Source organism: Manacus vitellinus, unplaced genomic scaffold, assembly GCF_001715985.3.
Source record: "Manacus vitellinus isolate BGI_N305 unplaced genomic scaffold, ASM171598v3 scaffold_13_pilon, whole genome shotgun sequence".
In the NCBI taxonomy this organism is placed as follows: Eukaryota; Metazoa; Chordata; class Aves; order Passeriformes; family Pipridae; genus Manacus; species Manacus vitellinus.
Window position 1 is genome coordinate 865094 of NW_021938999.1, and position 14760 is coordinate 879853.

Genomic DNA, 14760 nt, shown 5'->3' on the forward strand with positions numbered 1-14760 from the left:
CTGGGAGAAGTCATTAAGAACAGCCCTTCAGAGAAGGACCTGGGGGTTCTCATGGGTGAAAAGCTGGACATGAGCCAATAGTGTACACTCATAGTCCAGAGAGTCAACCATGTCCTGGACTTCATCAAAAGCAGGGTGGCCAGCAGATCAAGGGAGGGGATTCTCCCACTCTCCCTTGTGAGACCCCACCTGGAGTACTGCATCCTGCTCTGGGGTCCTCAGCACAAGTAAGACATGGACCTGTTAGAGCAGGTCAAGAGGGCCACAGAGATGATCAGAGGGCTGAAGCACCTCTCCTATGAATATAGGCTAAGAGAGCTGAGGTTGCTCAGCCTGGAGAAGGCTCTAAGGAGCCTCATCACAACCTTCCAGTACCTAAAAGGTGCTTATAAAAGGGTGGGAGAGGGACTTTTTATATGGGCAGATAGTGACAGGACAACATGCAATGGTTTTAAACTGAAAGAGGGAAGGTTGAGTTTAGATGCTGGGAAGAAATTCTTTATTTGGAAGGTGGTGAAGCACTGGAACAGGTTCCCCAGAGAAGTTGTGCATGCCTGATCCCTGGATGTGTTCAAGGCCAGGCTGGATGGGGCCCTGAGCAACCTGACTTAGTGAGTGGTATCTCTGCCCATGGTGAGGGGTTGGAACTAGATGATCTTAAAGGCCCCTCCCAACCCAAGCCTTTCTGTGATTCACTTCTATGATTCTGGCAAGCAGAATGCCTGGCAAGCATTCAGGAACTTAGCTGGGAGACAGGATAAAAGCACTACCACATTCTGGTACTCCAAAAACTCAGAAGACTCTGAGAAACCCATTCACAAACATTGCAATATTATGTTTTATTCTGAACCATTTATTCCCTTTGTGAGACACTGGATTACTACATTAATTATTGGCTGGGACTAACTCAAGCAGCAGAGGGGCTGGGGGAGGGGACAGGTCAAATTTCACTTAGGTGAGGTGATGCCCTGTCCCAATCCAGCCCCTTGGTTCCTCCTTGGGCAACCCTGGAGCTGCCCAAGTCAAAGGCAGCCTAGGAGCACTGTCCACACCATGCCCAGTGGAACCCCTAACCCAGCCTCTGATTAGCTCAAACAGTGGGACCACCACCCTTCAACCTGCCATGGAGCCCCAGAGTGGCCAGTGGGCCAGAAGTCCCGCCTGGGCGGGGTGGCCACAGGGGGCCAGAGCAGATAAAACTAAGGACCTGTGATCACATGTCTGAATTCTCCATCTTCTATACTCTTGTAGCTGGACCTATGCTGGATCTAGGGATAATAGCTATATTTCTCTTTTTCTCTCTCTTTCTTTACTTCTTCTCCTAATGTCCTTTCTTAATATTTTGGGTAACTTAGGACTGGATGGGCTGGATTTTGACAAATTGTATGGATTAGGATGTTCTAAGTCAATGCTTTGTGGAATGCTTTGTTTTGGTTGTATGCTACCCTTTAAACATTTGTCAAGTGTACTTATTTTCTAAAGTTTACCAGCAGAAGTACCCCCTGAGAAAACGGGTGTAGCTTTTCTCCTTTGTGGTCTCTCTTAAATTGTTAAAAGAACTGAGGGCTATTCCAGTAATCTGGAGGGTGGATTTTGTTGGAGCCTTGTATACTTTCAAAGTAAAACCCCTTTGGTGAGCTTGTAGCTCAAGACTTGGGGTCTTACACCCCTTCAAAGAGATTTTCATTGCAGTAACAGCTGAGATGGATGTCCATGTTTTTGCCCCACAAGACGTAAGGAGTGGCACAGTTACAGCAATGAAAAAATAAAAAAGGGAGCCACTTCCATCCTGATCCGTCTAATCCCTTCTCCAAAATCATTGTTCTTGTTAGCTAATGCATGCAAATAAATAAAAACTTGAATCATTTGCATTTTAAATGGGAAGATGCTTGTGATTTGCTCCACCTGGAGGATGGATGCAATGCAGTCTGTCAGTTGCTGTGATATTGGTATTCATAAGCAGCTGATTCCAATTAGCAGTTTTAGATAAACAGGATAATGGATATGAGTACAAGTGACACTCTTCCTTTTATCTATTACACAGAAAGCCAGGCTTGCTCGAATTCGTGCGGCAAAGAGTGGGAGTGCTAACGCCTACATGCAGAGCAAACGAAATGGCTTGCTGAGTAACCAGCTGCAGCAGGTAATGTTTGTGTTTCCTCCACCTCCGGAGGAACACCTTAATGACAGCCCAGCAGTAGCTTATTCTACTTATCACCAGGGCAAGTCACCTTGGGGCTTTCGGCAAGGTTATCTTTAGAGGTAGATTAAGGAAGGATAAATTGGACAATTACTATTGTTAAAAGAAGCTTATGAGTCAATGATGGGATATTAAGAGATGAGGGAAATGTCCAGATAGAAATGCTGGATTCAATGTAACCCACATTTTTAGAGATCTTGTAGAAGAACCCATTAAGAAAGTACAGAGCATTTGCCTCTTAAGTGGTAGTTTTGATTTATCTCACTTGGCTTTAAACAGGAAGAAGATGGGTGACAAAGCCAGGTTTCATTTTCAGTGTGGAAAGAGGCAGCTCCTGGGTACTGTGTGCACAGAGGGATGTTGCAGAGTGAAAAGAGTTCCCTCGAAGCACCTACTTTGGTTTAAGAAGAATCTTGGTGATTATTCAAATGCATTGAAATCTAATGTTACCTGAAGCGAATCCCCTCTTACCCCTGCCAAGGAAGCCATGACCAGCAGCTGGGACTGGGATCCACAGTGACCTACGCTGCTGGGAGTCAGCCCCTTGGCTGCTCAGTCGTACCCAGATGAGAAAGACAAAAGACACAGCGTTTTTTTAATGTTGTTTTCTGGCATTTAGGCAATGCCTTGAGGGAAAGCTTTCATTCCTCTATGCCCTCTCTGTTCAATATGTGTTAAACAGCCAGATGCTCTAACCTGTATCCAGAAAAGAAGGAAGTGGCTGTCTGTCCGTCTGTTCTCTTTAACACAAAAGATGAGCAGTTAGAGCCCTCGTTTCCTCTTCTTTTTGAAAGAACTCAAGTATTTGAACTTAAAAGACACAAAACAGCTTAATTACCATGCAGATTTCAAATATCCCTAAGCTGAATTGTAATCTCTCCTATTATCCTGCTTCCTCCCCTAGTTTTTTGCTTTCAAGTGAATAATTATGAAAGCAATTAATAAACAATGGATGCTTTCTACTTTATTCTGTCTATAACATTTGCTATAAGTTTTCCAAACCCAGCAGACTGGGATCACTGACATGAATTTTTGTGTAAGCAAAAATACCACAAATTCTTCAGTGCTATGAAATGATCCCAGGAGGACAGCTATGTTTAATTTCCTTCAAATGAGGCACATTCCCAGGAAAAAAAAATTCACTGTCACTTAAATTGATTATAATTTTAAGCCTGTGTTGATCCAGCATTCAAAGCTCACATGTTGATTGCACTTGTAAATTGTACTATTTTGTGTATGTTTAAAAGACCTTAGATGGGAATATTTAACAGGAGGTGCAAGGGAAGAGAAGAAAACAGTTTGATTAAAAAACAAGCAAAAGAAAACTCAAATGCAAAATAATTTGGGTTATACTGTGTAGAAAAAGCATTGCAGTTATGCTACCGTGTACAATCCAGATTAGTTCTGATCAAATATTTGAATAAGAGCCCTCTTGTTCAAAAATGAGAATAATATGGAGTTCTATGTATCAACAGTCCTCCACTGAAGAAGAACAGGCCTTTGTTGGCAAAGCTGGCTCTTCCTTTGAAACACAGCACCACCACCTGCTTCACTGCCTGGAAAAAACCACGGTAAGAAGAGAGAACTGTGTTTTCCTGTGAATTCCAACACCAGTATATTTTTGAATGTTTTCAGTTATCTCTTCTAATTAATAAGCCTTTATATTAAAGCAGTTAGATGGAAAGAAAAGCTATTTTATCTTACTTTAAGGCAATATACCCAATGCACATAAATAATAGATCCTGGATGAGAGCCTCATCCAGGGTGAAAGATACTGACATCAGTGAGATGGCACCGGTTTAGCCAAGCTGTATATGTGACTTTTGGTATGGTTTTCTCATGCTCCATGATGTTCTTATTTGCACTTTTCTGCAATACACTTCATAAACTACAATTTGTAGTCCTTATACATTCGATACTCAGTGCACTCAAAGCAAGTTTTTGCCTGAGCAGATGTTGGAATTTTGTGCAGGGAGATATGCTGACTGCGTCCTCTGACATGAACACTATTCTCACTGCAGTGACTGTAAAAGAGGACCACCCAGCATTCTATTTTGAAAATTCAAGTGCTTAATCCAGATGCAGGTGCAAAGCTTTCCAAGTATCTTTGCTTCCATTTAGGTGCTGAGATCCCTGTAGAAATTACTGATGTAATTCCTCATGGCTCAAATATGCTCCTCTAGATTTGAAAGTCCTTATAACTCAAAAGAATTACTTATTATGTGCTCTCTATATTTTCACCTGATCAATACCTGCATAATTATAAAACAATAAAGGATAGCAGAATTACAGTTTAGTAATAACTAAGTGCCATGTTTACTAATAGTATATTTCTAGAAAGATAAGGTCACAGAAATAGCCCTAATCATTCTTAATTTTACACTGTTTCCTCTTTTATGTCATTTCTTAAGGATAATGATAAAAGATAACAACATAAATATTTATATTGAATTTAGTATTTGTAGATTTGAGAATTTCACACAGAGCATTGCTAAAATTATCTCCTTGTATGTTTGTATTTTTGTGTGTGGTATACTGCCATGCAGAATTTATCTTGTATTGAGGATAAATTGGTCAACATCCATGAAACCACCATTTACAAATTTGTATCTAGTTTTATAAGTTCCAGTTTCATATAGAAAATGACATGATTCCTCTTTAAGGTTTGTATACAGAGTGGAACTTGGTGCTATTTTATTTGCCTTTTTTTCTAATCTTTATAGTCTAGCTTTAGATTTTCATTAAAAGAGTCAATACCGCTTCTGCTATAGTTGATGGAGATTACTATAAAAGTCTTTCTGTTCTTTCTCAAAAAAAACAAACAAGTAAAAATTTTTCCCACAACAGACATTAAATTTTTATTAAAATTAAGACATTATGTATGTATGTATGTGTGTAATCTAATGTTTTCCTTTTGAGAGCATTTCTTTGTAAATAATAGGGCCCAGTTGTTACATCACTTAGATAGCAATATGTCGTTCCACAGGTGCTTATGCCTCCTCTTTTCTTTAGGAGTATTCATTATTACATAATGTGTTGTAGGACAAAATGTCTTGCATCCTGTTCAGAATATAATGTGGTTTCTTTGCCAAGATTCAGGCCGGGTCTTTTTGGAACATTTTTGAGGCATTTTGTACTAGAACTGGATAATAGCAATCTGCCTTTAAAATTTTTCCACAGTGGAACTTTACAAACATATTTAAAAACCATAGGTCTTGTCAAACTCTTACAGAAATCATGGAAAAAAATTGCTAATCATTTGGTAGGAGCTGAATTCGGCTCCCAAAGTTTCATGGTTCCTCTAATCATAATGGCGGAATATGTAAAATCTTTTTTTCCTTATTTTTTTTTCCTTTAAAAAAAAAAAAGAAAAAAAAACTCTACAAAGCAAGTATTATCTTGTTTCTTACATTTGCACATAATCTACTTTTTTCCTTTTGTTGGGTCCTGCTATGAGTACTGATTTCATATGACATATGAACACAAAAATGTATGCAGCAGTTCCAAGTTATATTCTGCAGATCATGCATTCCTAACATTTTACTGGGAACTTGGCATTTTTGGCCCTCAGCATGTGGAATGTGGCAAGTTTCTGGCAAGGTTCGTGGTATAACAGCAAGGGTGACATATCTTCCTGGACTCTCACCATCCATAATGGTATAAGCATCAGTCCACATGATGCTAAGAAAAGGCATATTTTCTCTTTTCATTGGAAAGTCAATAGGATAAGATCTCCTCCACTCTCAGAAATGCAGAGTGGGTAATGTTATGGAATTTTGTGAAAATTACATTAATGATGAAACTAATTGCACTAAAAGTTATATTGTACAGGCTACTTTTAGCTAATTTAAGAACAGTTAATTAAAAATATAATCAAATCTATTAACTGGAGCCATTATAGCATTTCAAAATGTTTCCAGTCTATATTAAAAGTTCAGTCAATAAAACTTTAATGGTCCCTGCAAATTGAATTCCTGTTGGTTGCTCCATAAAAGTTTTAGGAAGCACAAAATTATTTTAATCAGAAAAACTGCAGTGTTCTTGGCAAACATACTGCAAGCCCCTGAATGTAATCTAAAGATGGCAATTAGGTTAATTTTTCTCTCTGAATTTTATGTCTACTGTTGTGATCATGTTCAAAATCCTAACTGTGACTGACACATGCCTTACAGAAGTCGCTTTTCAAGCGAGTTCTTTCTTTCTCTATCACTTGAAATTTGCATTCCTCAACAACTCTTAGTTCACACAAACTTATGTCTAAGTGAAGAAGAACAGAAGAAATTGAAATAAAAATAATATACGAATAAAGGTATTTCCATTTGTTGCAAACGCTTGGACACAGCTGTTATTCTGTTTACTTTGTTCACATGTTTTATATTGGCACAGCATGGCAATTCTGAACAACATCAGCACCTTTCCAATTAGTGCATCGCTTTTTAGGGGAAAAATAATTTACCTCATTCTAATACAGAAAAACACAGCAGGTTTACAAATTTGATGTGGGACCAAGTAGAGTGTAAGACAATCCTCAACATGCTCCCTAAACCATTCCCCTAAAACATTCTTAGGATACAGAGTGGAAAATGGAAAGATTTTTCTTTAAAAATGAGGGTTTCTCAAACTGCGTGTGAACATATCTTAATCTCTACTTAGTTTGGATTTCTACTTTTAAGTGAGAATAAAACTTTCTTCCCTCCCTCCCTCACTGCCATAAGGAACACCAGTATTTCATGCTCTTTTGCACAAAAACGTGGAAACTGTGTCTGAGTGTGAAATGCTCCCTAATCACCTGCCAAATCAATGTAAACTGGCTGTTTGAGTGACTTTGGATTCATCTTTGTGACCACCCTATAAAACTACTAGGATTAAGCAAAGATTGCATGAATAAAGAGGACTTCATTTAACTAAAATTCTCAGTCCTCTAAACTGCTTTTGATATATCCATCTATAGTAATTAGGAGCTTTTTAGATGCTTTTAAGTAACCATCTCATCTCCTTTAATGAGAACTTCTATTTGTTTGAATGTTTTTCTTCAGTTGCACACCTCAAAACATGTTTCAGCTCCTGATTTATAACATGTAATTCAAAAGGAAGCTTTCTAAACTAATCTGGAAAATATTTATGAATTTTATTGTATTATAGTTCAATATAATAAATCTTATTTATTTCCAGTTGACATTTAGAGTGTTTACATAAGCATCACTTGCATTTTATTAATAAACATAATCTCTATTTTGTGGTACTTCATAGATTATACAGATATTTATAATGCAAACTACATTACAATCACATGCTATTTTGCAAAATAATTTGGATTAACATTTTCTTGTTTAGAGCTCTGAGTGTTTTGTTCCAGCATTTACATTTGTATTGGTATTGAGCCCAGGCTAATATGGGCTAAACACTATAATCAAGAATAAGCTGTCTAACTTTCCCAGTTTATTCAGTTTTGTCAGTTTAAGCCTTTAAACAATCATGATTAATATTTTCACTTCAATTATCTCTCTGTGTGTGCTTTGTCCCTTTGTTGGATTCCTCTGGCTAGAACCACGAGTTTGTGGATGAGCAAGTCTACGAAGAGAGCTGTATGGAGGTTTCTACAGTCAACAGACCTCCAAGCCACAGCCCCTCTATTTCATCTCAACAAGGTGTCACCAGCACTTGCTGCTCACGAAGACATAAAAAGACTTACCGCATCCCGAACACCGCCATCGCTGGCAGCCGCCCAGGCAGTGTACAAGAGCTCAGCACCATCCAGATCAGATGTGTGGAGAGGACACCACTGTCTAACAGGTACTTCTCGTGCATCAGCACACCGAGAGCTGAAGCTCCTGACTTTGTTAGAGAAGAGTTGTAGAGGTGTTGTGGCCTCCATAGGCAGGCAGTGAAGCTAAAGATGAGAGTCTAACGGTCACCTAAAAAGAGTTATGCATTTTTATATGTATGTTCTGCACTTCTTTTACTCCAAGCTTAATCCAAGATAATAGGATAGTCTGTTTATATTCATTTCTGCCCTCTCAGGCCCTCCCCACAAACTACTGTGTACTGTTTGCAGCAAATAGCATCCGGAGACCCCAAATGAAATAGAGCACCAAATATTATATGCTGTGAGCAAACACATGAGAAGAAAAATTTTGCAAAGAAAAATGTGCAATTCTAATATTTCAGAAGCAGAGGAAATAAGACTTCCTCACATTTCTGCAGAGCAGAGACATAAAACTGATTTCCAGAGTCCTAAGTGTAGTAGTCATAAGGAAGACTCTTCTAAATGAAAAAAATATGAAATGGATAAGAAAATGTATTTTCTAGTCTGAGGAGTTATTACAAAAGTGAGGAAAATGCAGTTTAAGAGTCTGTAGTTTACTGAATGTCCCTCTACTCCCACAAGTAAATCATCTGGCTTTCAGGTGTATCTGAATACCACCTCTGAAAACACAGTAAAGGTCTCAGGAGACCCAGAAGTATTTTCTACTGAAGTCATACATGCCACCCTTCAATAAGGAAGGATTTTTAGTACTAGTTGCTATAGAGATTGTCTTGTTAAGCTACTTTTGAGTAGCTTCCTTTGTGTAGTTACTAGGTTTGGATTTCACTTCCATGAACAATCCAGCAGCTTGTGGCTACTGAAGTTTTTCAGCTGTTGTGCAATGAGACCTCCTGGCCAGCACAAAGCTCCAACCTGTCTTAGCTTTTCAGGAAATATTCTGCCTGGATCCATCCTTTCTCTGCTAGAGGACTTGCCTGCACCATATTTCAAGACACCAACTATGCAAAAACACAAAGCACCAGCTTTGTGCTAGAAAAAAACCTAAAAACACAAGCATAAAATGCTGGTCTCACCTTGAAATAGTCTGAGTTTTACAAGTTTCTTATGATGCAGAAATACCGCAACAACACCATGAACATATTAACTCAACCTTAAGTAGTGCATATAATGCAATATTACTATTGATGACACAGAATATACATAGAATCATAGAATCACTAAGGTTGGAAAAGGCCTCCAAGATCATTGAGTCCAACCATTAACCCAGTGCTATCACATTTACCACTAAACCACATTTCCAAGTGCCACATCCACACACCTTTTGAAGGTGGTGATTCCACCATTTCCCTTGGCAGTCTGTTCCAATGTCTGACAACGATTTTAGTGAAGAAATTTTTCCTATTATCAAAATGTTCTTAAAATACACAATGTTCTTAAATAAGCATGGCATTGAGGAATATGCAGGAGACTGGGACTGGCCCTTAGTTTCCACTTTCCTGCATAGCAAGTAACTTGGCTATGCTAAGTTTGCTCAAATGCTTCCCCTGTTCAGAAACACTTAGGCTGAGAAGTGCTGAAAAATGGTGGAAAGGAAGGGACAAAGGGACATGGACAAAGCCATGGACCACCTGCTGCTGGGGTGCAGGGTATTGGGGTAGTGCTGTTCTGCACTTAGAGCTCTCCAATGGGACAGGATGGAGATGGCCGGGTGAGGGAGTGGAATCGGGTACACAAGAGTTTTGTGGTAACATGGACCTTCTATTTGCTTGGATTTTTGTTTCTTCCTCCAGCCGTTCCAGCTTAAACGCCAAAGTGGAAGAGTGTGTTAAACTAAACTGTGAGCAGCCTTATGTCACTACAGCAATAATCAGCATCCCGACACCTCCGGTCACCACACCCGAAGGAGATGATAGGCCAGACTCTCCTGAGTATTCAGGAGGAAACATTGTCAGAGTATCTGCTTTATAAAATAAGGAATTATTTATAAATTATCATAAAGACCACTTGCAAGCTGAGCTCAAGCAATGAAAAACGAGTCGTGAGGAATGAGAGAGCTGACAAAGAAAATACCCCTTGACGAGTGTGCCACTGGACACAGAGCAAGAGGTTCGGGAGAAACAAAACACTTTGTGGGTGTTGGTGTCATAGGGTGTGAACCAAAAGGAGTTTCTTACCCCTTGTCCGAACTGATGCGTGGTGGAATCTTCTGTGACCATCCTGACTTATTATATGAGCACAATGAAATGTCCCCATTGATGCTTCTTCTTATCATGAAAGCTCTTTTTAGAAAAAAACACAAACGAAAAAATAGAAACCTGTGTTCCTGCTGAATGCAAAACAATGAAAAACATTTTGATAACCTGTCTTTTTTTTTCCCTGTTAATAAACCACAAACTTGTTGAGGAACTGTAAAAAAATGAACGAAAAAATGCTCATATGAAATATGTTTGTACTGACTGAAAGAACTACAACCATAATGCATGCTGAAATTATTTGGAGCTGTGATCTCAGTTTACTTTTGTTGTTTTTCAGATTAGGCATGATAAAATATTACTGTAGAAAGGGGCATTTCCGTGCACTTACAACAAGCTGATTGTTAATGTTCCATGGTAGTTGTACAAATAACTTCCCTTTTGAAAAACGCAGTATTTCTTACTCAAACACTCATTAGTGAACTAAAGGTGTTCAGTTAGTTCAATATTTACTATTGTTTTATCTTGCTTCCTAGGTACTGTTACAACTGCAATAAGTCATTGTACACCTGTTGTATCAGGAATCAGGATATTTTTTTTAAGGTATTTTACACAACTTCATCTACACTAAAAATTTCTAATGGCAAACATTTACATAATCTTACAGCCAAACTGTGCACCACAAATGTGCTGTTCAGTCATTGTTCTTTTTGTCCACTATTCTTTATTTCTATGACAGTTTGTTGCCCCCTCCAACATCACCGTACCATTTGGGATTTCAAGGCTACTGATGAAATCAACACAGTCCTTTCTTCCACAGACATCTTGTCTACTTCTGTATTTTCAGAACAAACCTCTCGTCTCAGTGTACTGCCACAGGATCAATCCTATTTAAATTAAAATTACCACAAAGGTGTTTTTGGGATCAGCTAACAATTATCTCCAAACCTTCCTTGCTCATATTCTGCAGCATCCAGAGTACTAGCTACACTGGAAGACACTGAAAGACATTCAGTAAAAATGATGGCTAAATTCTTTTTGTAATTATCTGTAAACTTACATCTTAAAACTTGTTTGAGAATTTATATTGTGTGAAAAACATTTAATTACCTAAGAACAATGATAGAATAATTGATTGAGTCTCAAAGCTATAAAAGTATAATTGATTTCAATTGGAATTTGCCTACACGGACAGGCCTAAAAGCTAATATGAAGGCTTTACGAGTTAAGGCTTTTTGGCTTCATTTTTAAAACACAATGATATTATCAGAAACCCTTCTGATAAAAAAAGCATAATTTTCCTTCATGAGAGTATGTTAGATGTATCATAATGCTTCTTATATTCATGACATACCATACATCATATACATCAAATATACATGGAATATGTGCATATCAATACATACATATATACATCAAAAACACTGGATCAGAAATAATTGCATGTCTGCAAAGTAAAATATGCATATAAATCAAAAGGCTCAGTGCATTAGATGCCATTACAATAAATGATTAACACAGTTATTTAATAGTTTGAGTAGTGTATGTTTCAGTATAGTATTTGCTAGCATTCTACTGACCTGAAAATTTACATTAACAGAAAATACCCACTAAAAACTGAAACTTGCTGATGATACACTTTTTATTGCACACAAATGCTGGTCTTTCAGACATTGAAGAGTAGATGATGGACTATCATGCTACAGTATATACACCAAAATACAACAATGTCACATATTAGAATTAAACTGCAAGTAAAAAGAGTAGATAATGCCATTCATTACTCTTTTATCATTTACTTATTTTGAAGCTTGGTTAATTTGCAGTTACCTTCTCACTATTTTTGCAAATCAGAGTAACTTACTTATTGTAAACTGAGCTTCTATATTTCTTTCAAACTTTAGCAGAGAACAAAAGCACAGGCTGTCCTCTGAGCCAGAGGAGGAGCACTCCTTCTGAGGAACCCTGCCCGAGTTCATTATCTGGCATTGCTCTCCTCTCTTCCACCCCGTTAGAAAACTGCAGTAGGTCTGCTGAAGCTGGTAGGTTACATAAACTTTAGTGGGGTTTAAAGGAGAGGCAGAACACACTCAGAGTTTTTACTTGCATCCTACTTCTACCCATGGTTACTCATACTTGGTCCCCGCCTTTTGCCAAACAGTTATTGATATAAAAACTGCCTTGATGTTAGCAATCTGCAAAAACTTCTTTATGCCACATGGTACTTCATGACTAGCTATATCAGCTAAATAATGCAAAAAGGCAGTTACTAAACCTACTTTGGTACAGTCTAGATACAACCCAGGAAACCTACTGACTCCATCAGGTCACGTGTCCTTTAAAAGCTCTTTATTCTCCTTTTCATAGGCACTAGAAAGAACACACTACAGCAATACACTTGCATAAGTTATACCCCTGAAGCAACATGTACTTTCATTTTTAAAACGCAGCTTAAGAGATAATTTAGTAAGATTTTGCAGAATTCCAGTCCTGTCTCCTCTTTCCATATGTCACATGCAAAGCCATTAATTTATTCTGAATTTGGAAAATACACTTTTTTTTTTGGTGTTTTAGGTGATTTAAATACTGTTTTGGTAGTGAATGACTGTTGATGACTGTAAAATGCATCTGTACTGTACATGAAATGTAATTATTTCTGTGTATCATACAAAGAAACTGAGGTTGTTGTTTTGACAATTTTGTTTGACAGTCATATATCGTATTTCAGAAGGCAGCATAATACACGTGTTATGCTGAATAAATAGACATTTGAGGAATACTTAAATAAAACATCTGCATGCTTGAATGGGTCAACCTGGTTTTGCAATAACTTATTCATGAAAACTTTTTTCCCCCCTCTAGTAATTTTAAAGGAACATGATATCTGAAGTCAGTGAATGTCCCAGACATTAATTTCAGGCAAGCCGTTGAGTGTATCTAAGCCATACTAGAGCCATTGAGACCAGGATGCCACAGCTCCATTACACAGAGCTGCCCTTGTTCTGTGCCAGTGACCATCACCATTCCCTTTCCAGTCTGCAGCAGCAGAGAACACTAAATTATTTCCAGCAATATGAACTCCACATCTCTATCTGTACTTGAAAAAAATGTCTGCTATGTTTTCAGTACATCCAGACACCGACCACTCTGCTGAACCTCCCAGGCTACAAAGCCTCCTCAAACCTGGTATCAAATTCCCTTGATAAAATATTAGTGCACATGAGATCAAACTCCTTTTGTAGCATAAGAGCAGGTAACAACACATCACGTATCACTAATAAAGGGCAGCTGACTGCAGACAATGCTGATCTATCAACTGCGTATCAGCACTGGTACATGTGATGGCCATCTCTGCTAGGAGCTCACTGCTCTGGGCAGCAGGGAAAGACTAAAGCATGTCTGGGAACCATCCCAGAGCATTTTTGAGAACAACTGTCCTCTCATAAACAGCTGTCCTCTGACTACCAGGAAAAGGCTTTTGCAGCAGAGAGCATGATGTAGCCTCAGTTGCTCCAGGGAGAAGGGCGGCTTTCAGAGAAGCAGCTTATCTGGAGAAGGATCATTAAATTTTGAGCAGGGAGGGTGCTTAGGAGGTCATATGCTGTCTTTGCTGCACATGGGACCCACCAGGACTTTATTTTCCCATTGACTATGGGAAAATCTGAGGATTATCACGTTATGGAAGAGCCATCAGCTGATGGGATATGTAAACCTGTGGCTAGAAGAGTGGACACTATATATAGTGTTCCTGTGTCAGGAGTGAACACTATCATATAGATTGACAAAGTCTGTAAGATATATGGGAACTATCCAGATAGCTTAGTTTCTTCCCTGCCTGCAATACCTAATTACCTACTTTTTACAGTAACTATGCACAAGAAACAACTGAAGTAGGGGAGTGCTGAAAAAAATGTAAGTAAATGCATAGGAATTCTCAAAAGGTTAGGACATCACAATTTTTTTTTAAAAGAGAGTAGTAGTAGTCAATCATACACAAGTTTTAAAGTTTCAGATATAATCTCACTTCTACAATAGCATTTTGCATGATTAAATGTATACTTATGGTGGGTTGACAACACTGGCAGGATGCCAGATGCCCAACAAAACTGCTCTATCACTCCCCTCCTCAGCTGGACAGGCTTTTGGGTAGGGACAAGAGCAGGGAGAGATCACTCACCAACTATTGTCATGGGCAAAACAGACTTGACTTGGGGCAAATAATTTATTATCAATCAAATCGGAGTAGGATAACAAGAAATAAAACCAAATCTTAAAACACCTTCCCCTCACCCTCCCTTCTTTCCAAGCTCAACTTTATTCCTGAATTCTCTACCTCGTTCTCCTCCCCAGAGGTGAAGGGGGACAGGGAATGGCGACTGTGGTCAGTTCATCACATTGTCTCTGATGCTCCTTCCTCCTCAGCAGGAGGACTCCTCACACTCTTTACTTGTTCCAGTGTAGGGTCCCTCCCATGGGAGACAGCCCTTCCCATGGACTGTAGTTCTTCATGAACTGCTCCAGAGTGGGTCCCCCACTCGGTCACAAGTCCTGCCAGCAAAACTGCTCCAGTGTGGGCTCCTCTCTTCACAAGTCCTGCCAGA

At 38.7% G+C, this 14760-nt stretch overlaps 1 protein-coding gene across 1 annotated transcript in view; it reads left to right on the forward strand.

Annotated features, from left to right (window-relative positions):
* KCND2 (potassium voltage-gated channel subfamily D member 2) overlaps positions 1–12973 on the forward strand; it is a 268944-nt gene extending 255971 nt beyond the window's left edge. Inside the window, exons 3-6 of the mRNA XM_029958128.1 lie at positions 2045–2143; positions 3676–3771; positions 7746–7993; positions 9758–12973. Coding sequence (XP_029813988.1) covers positions 2045–2143; positions 3676–3771; positions 7746–7993; positions 9758–9935 — 621 coding nt within the window. The 3' untranslated portion in view covers positions 9936–12973. The remainder of the gene's footprint in view (positions 1–2044; positions 2144–3675; positions 3772–7745; positions 7994–9757) is intronic.
* Positions 12974–14760: the final 1787 nt, after the last annotated feature.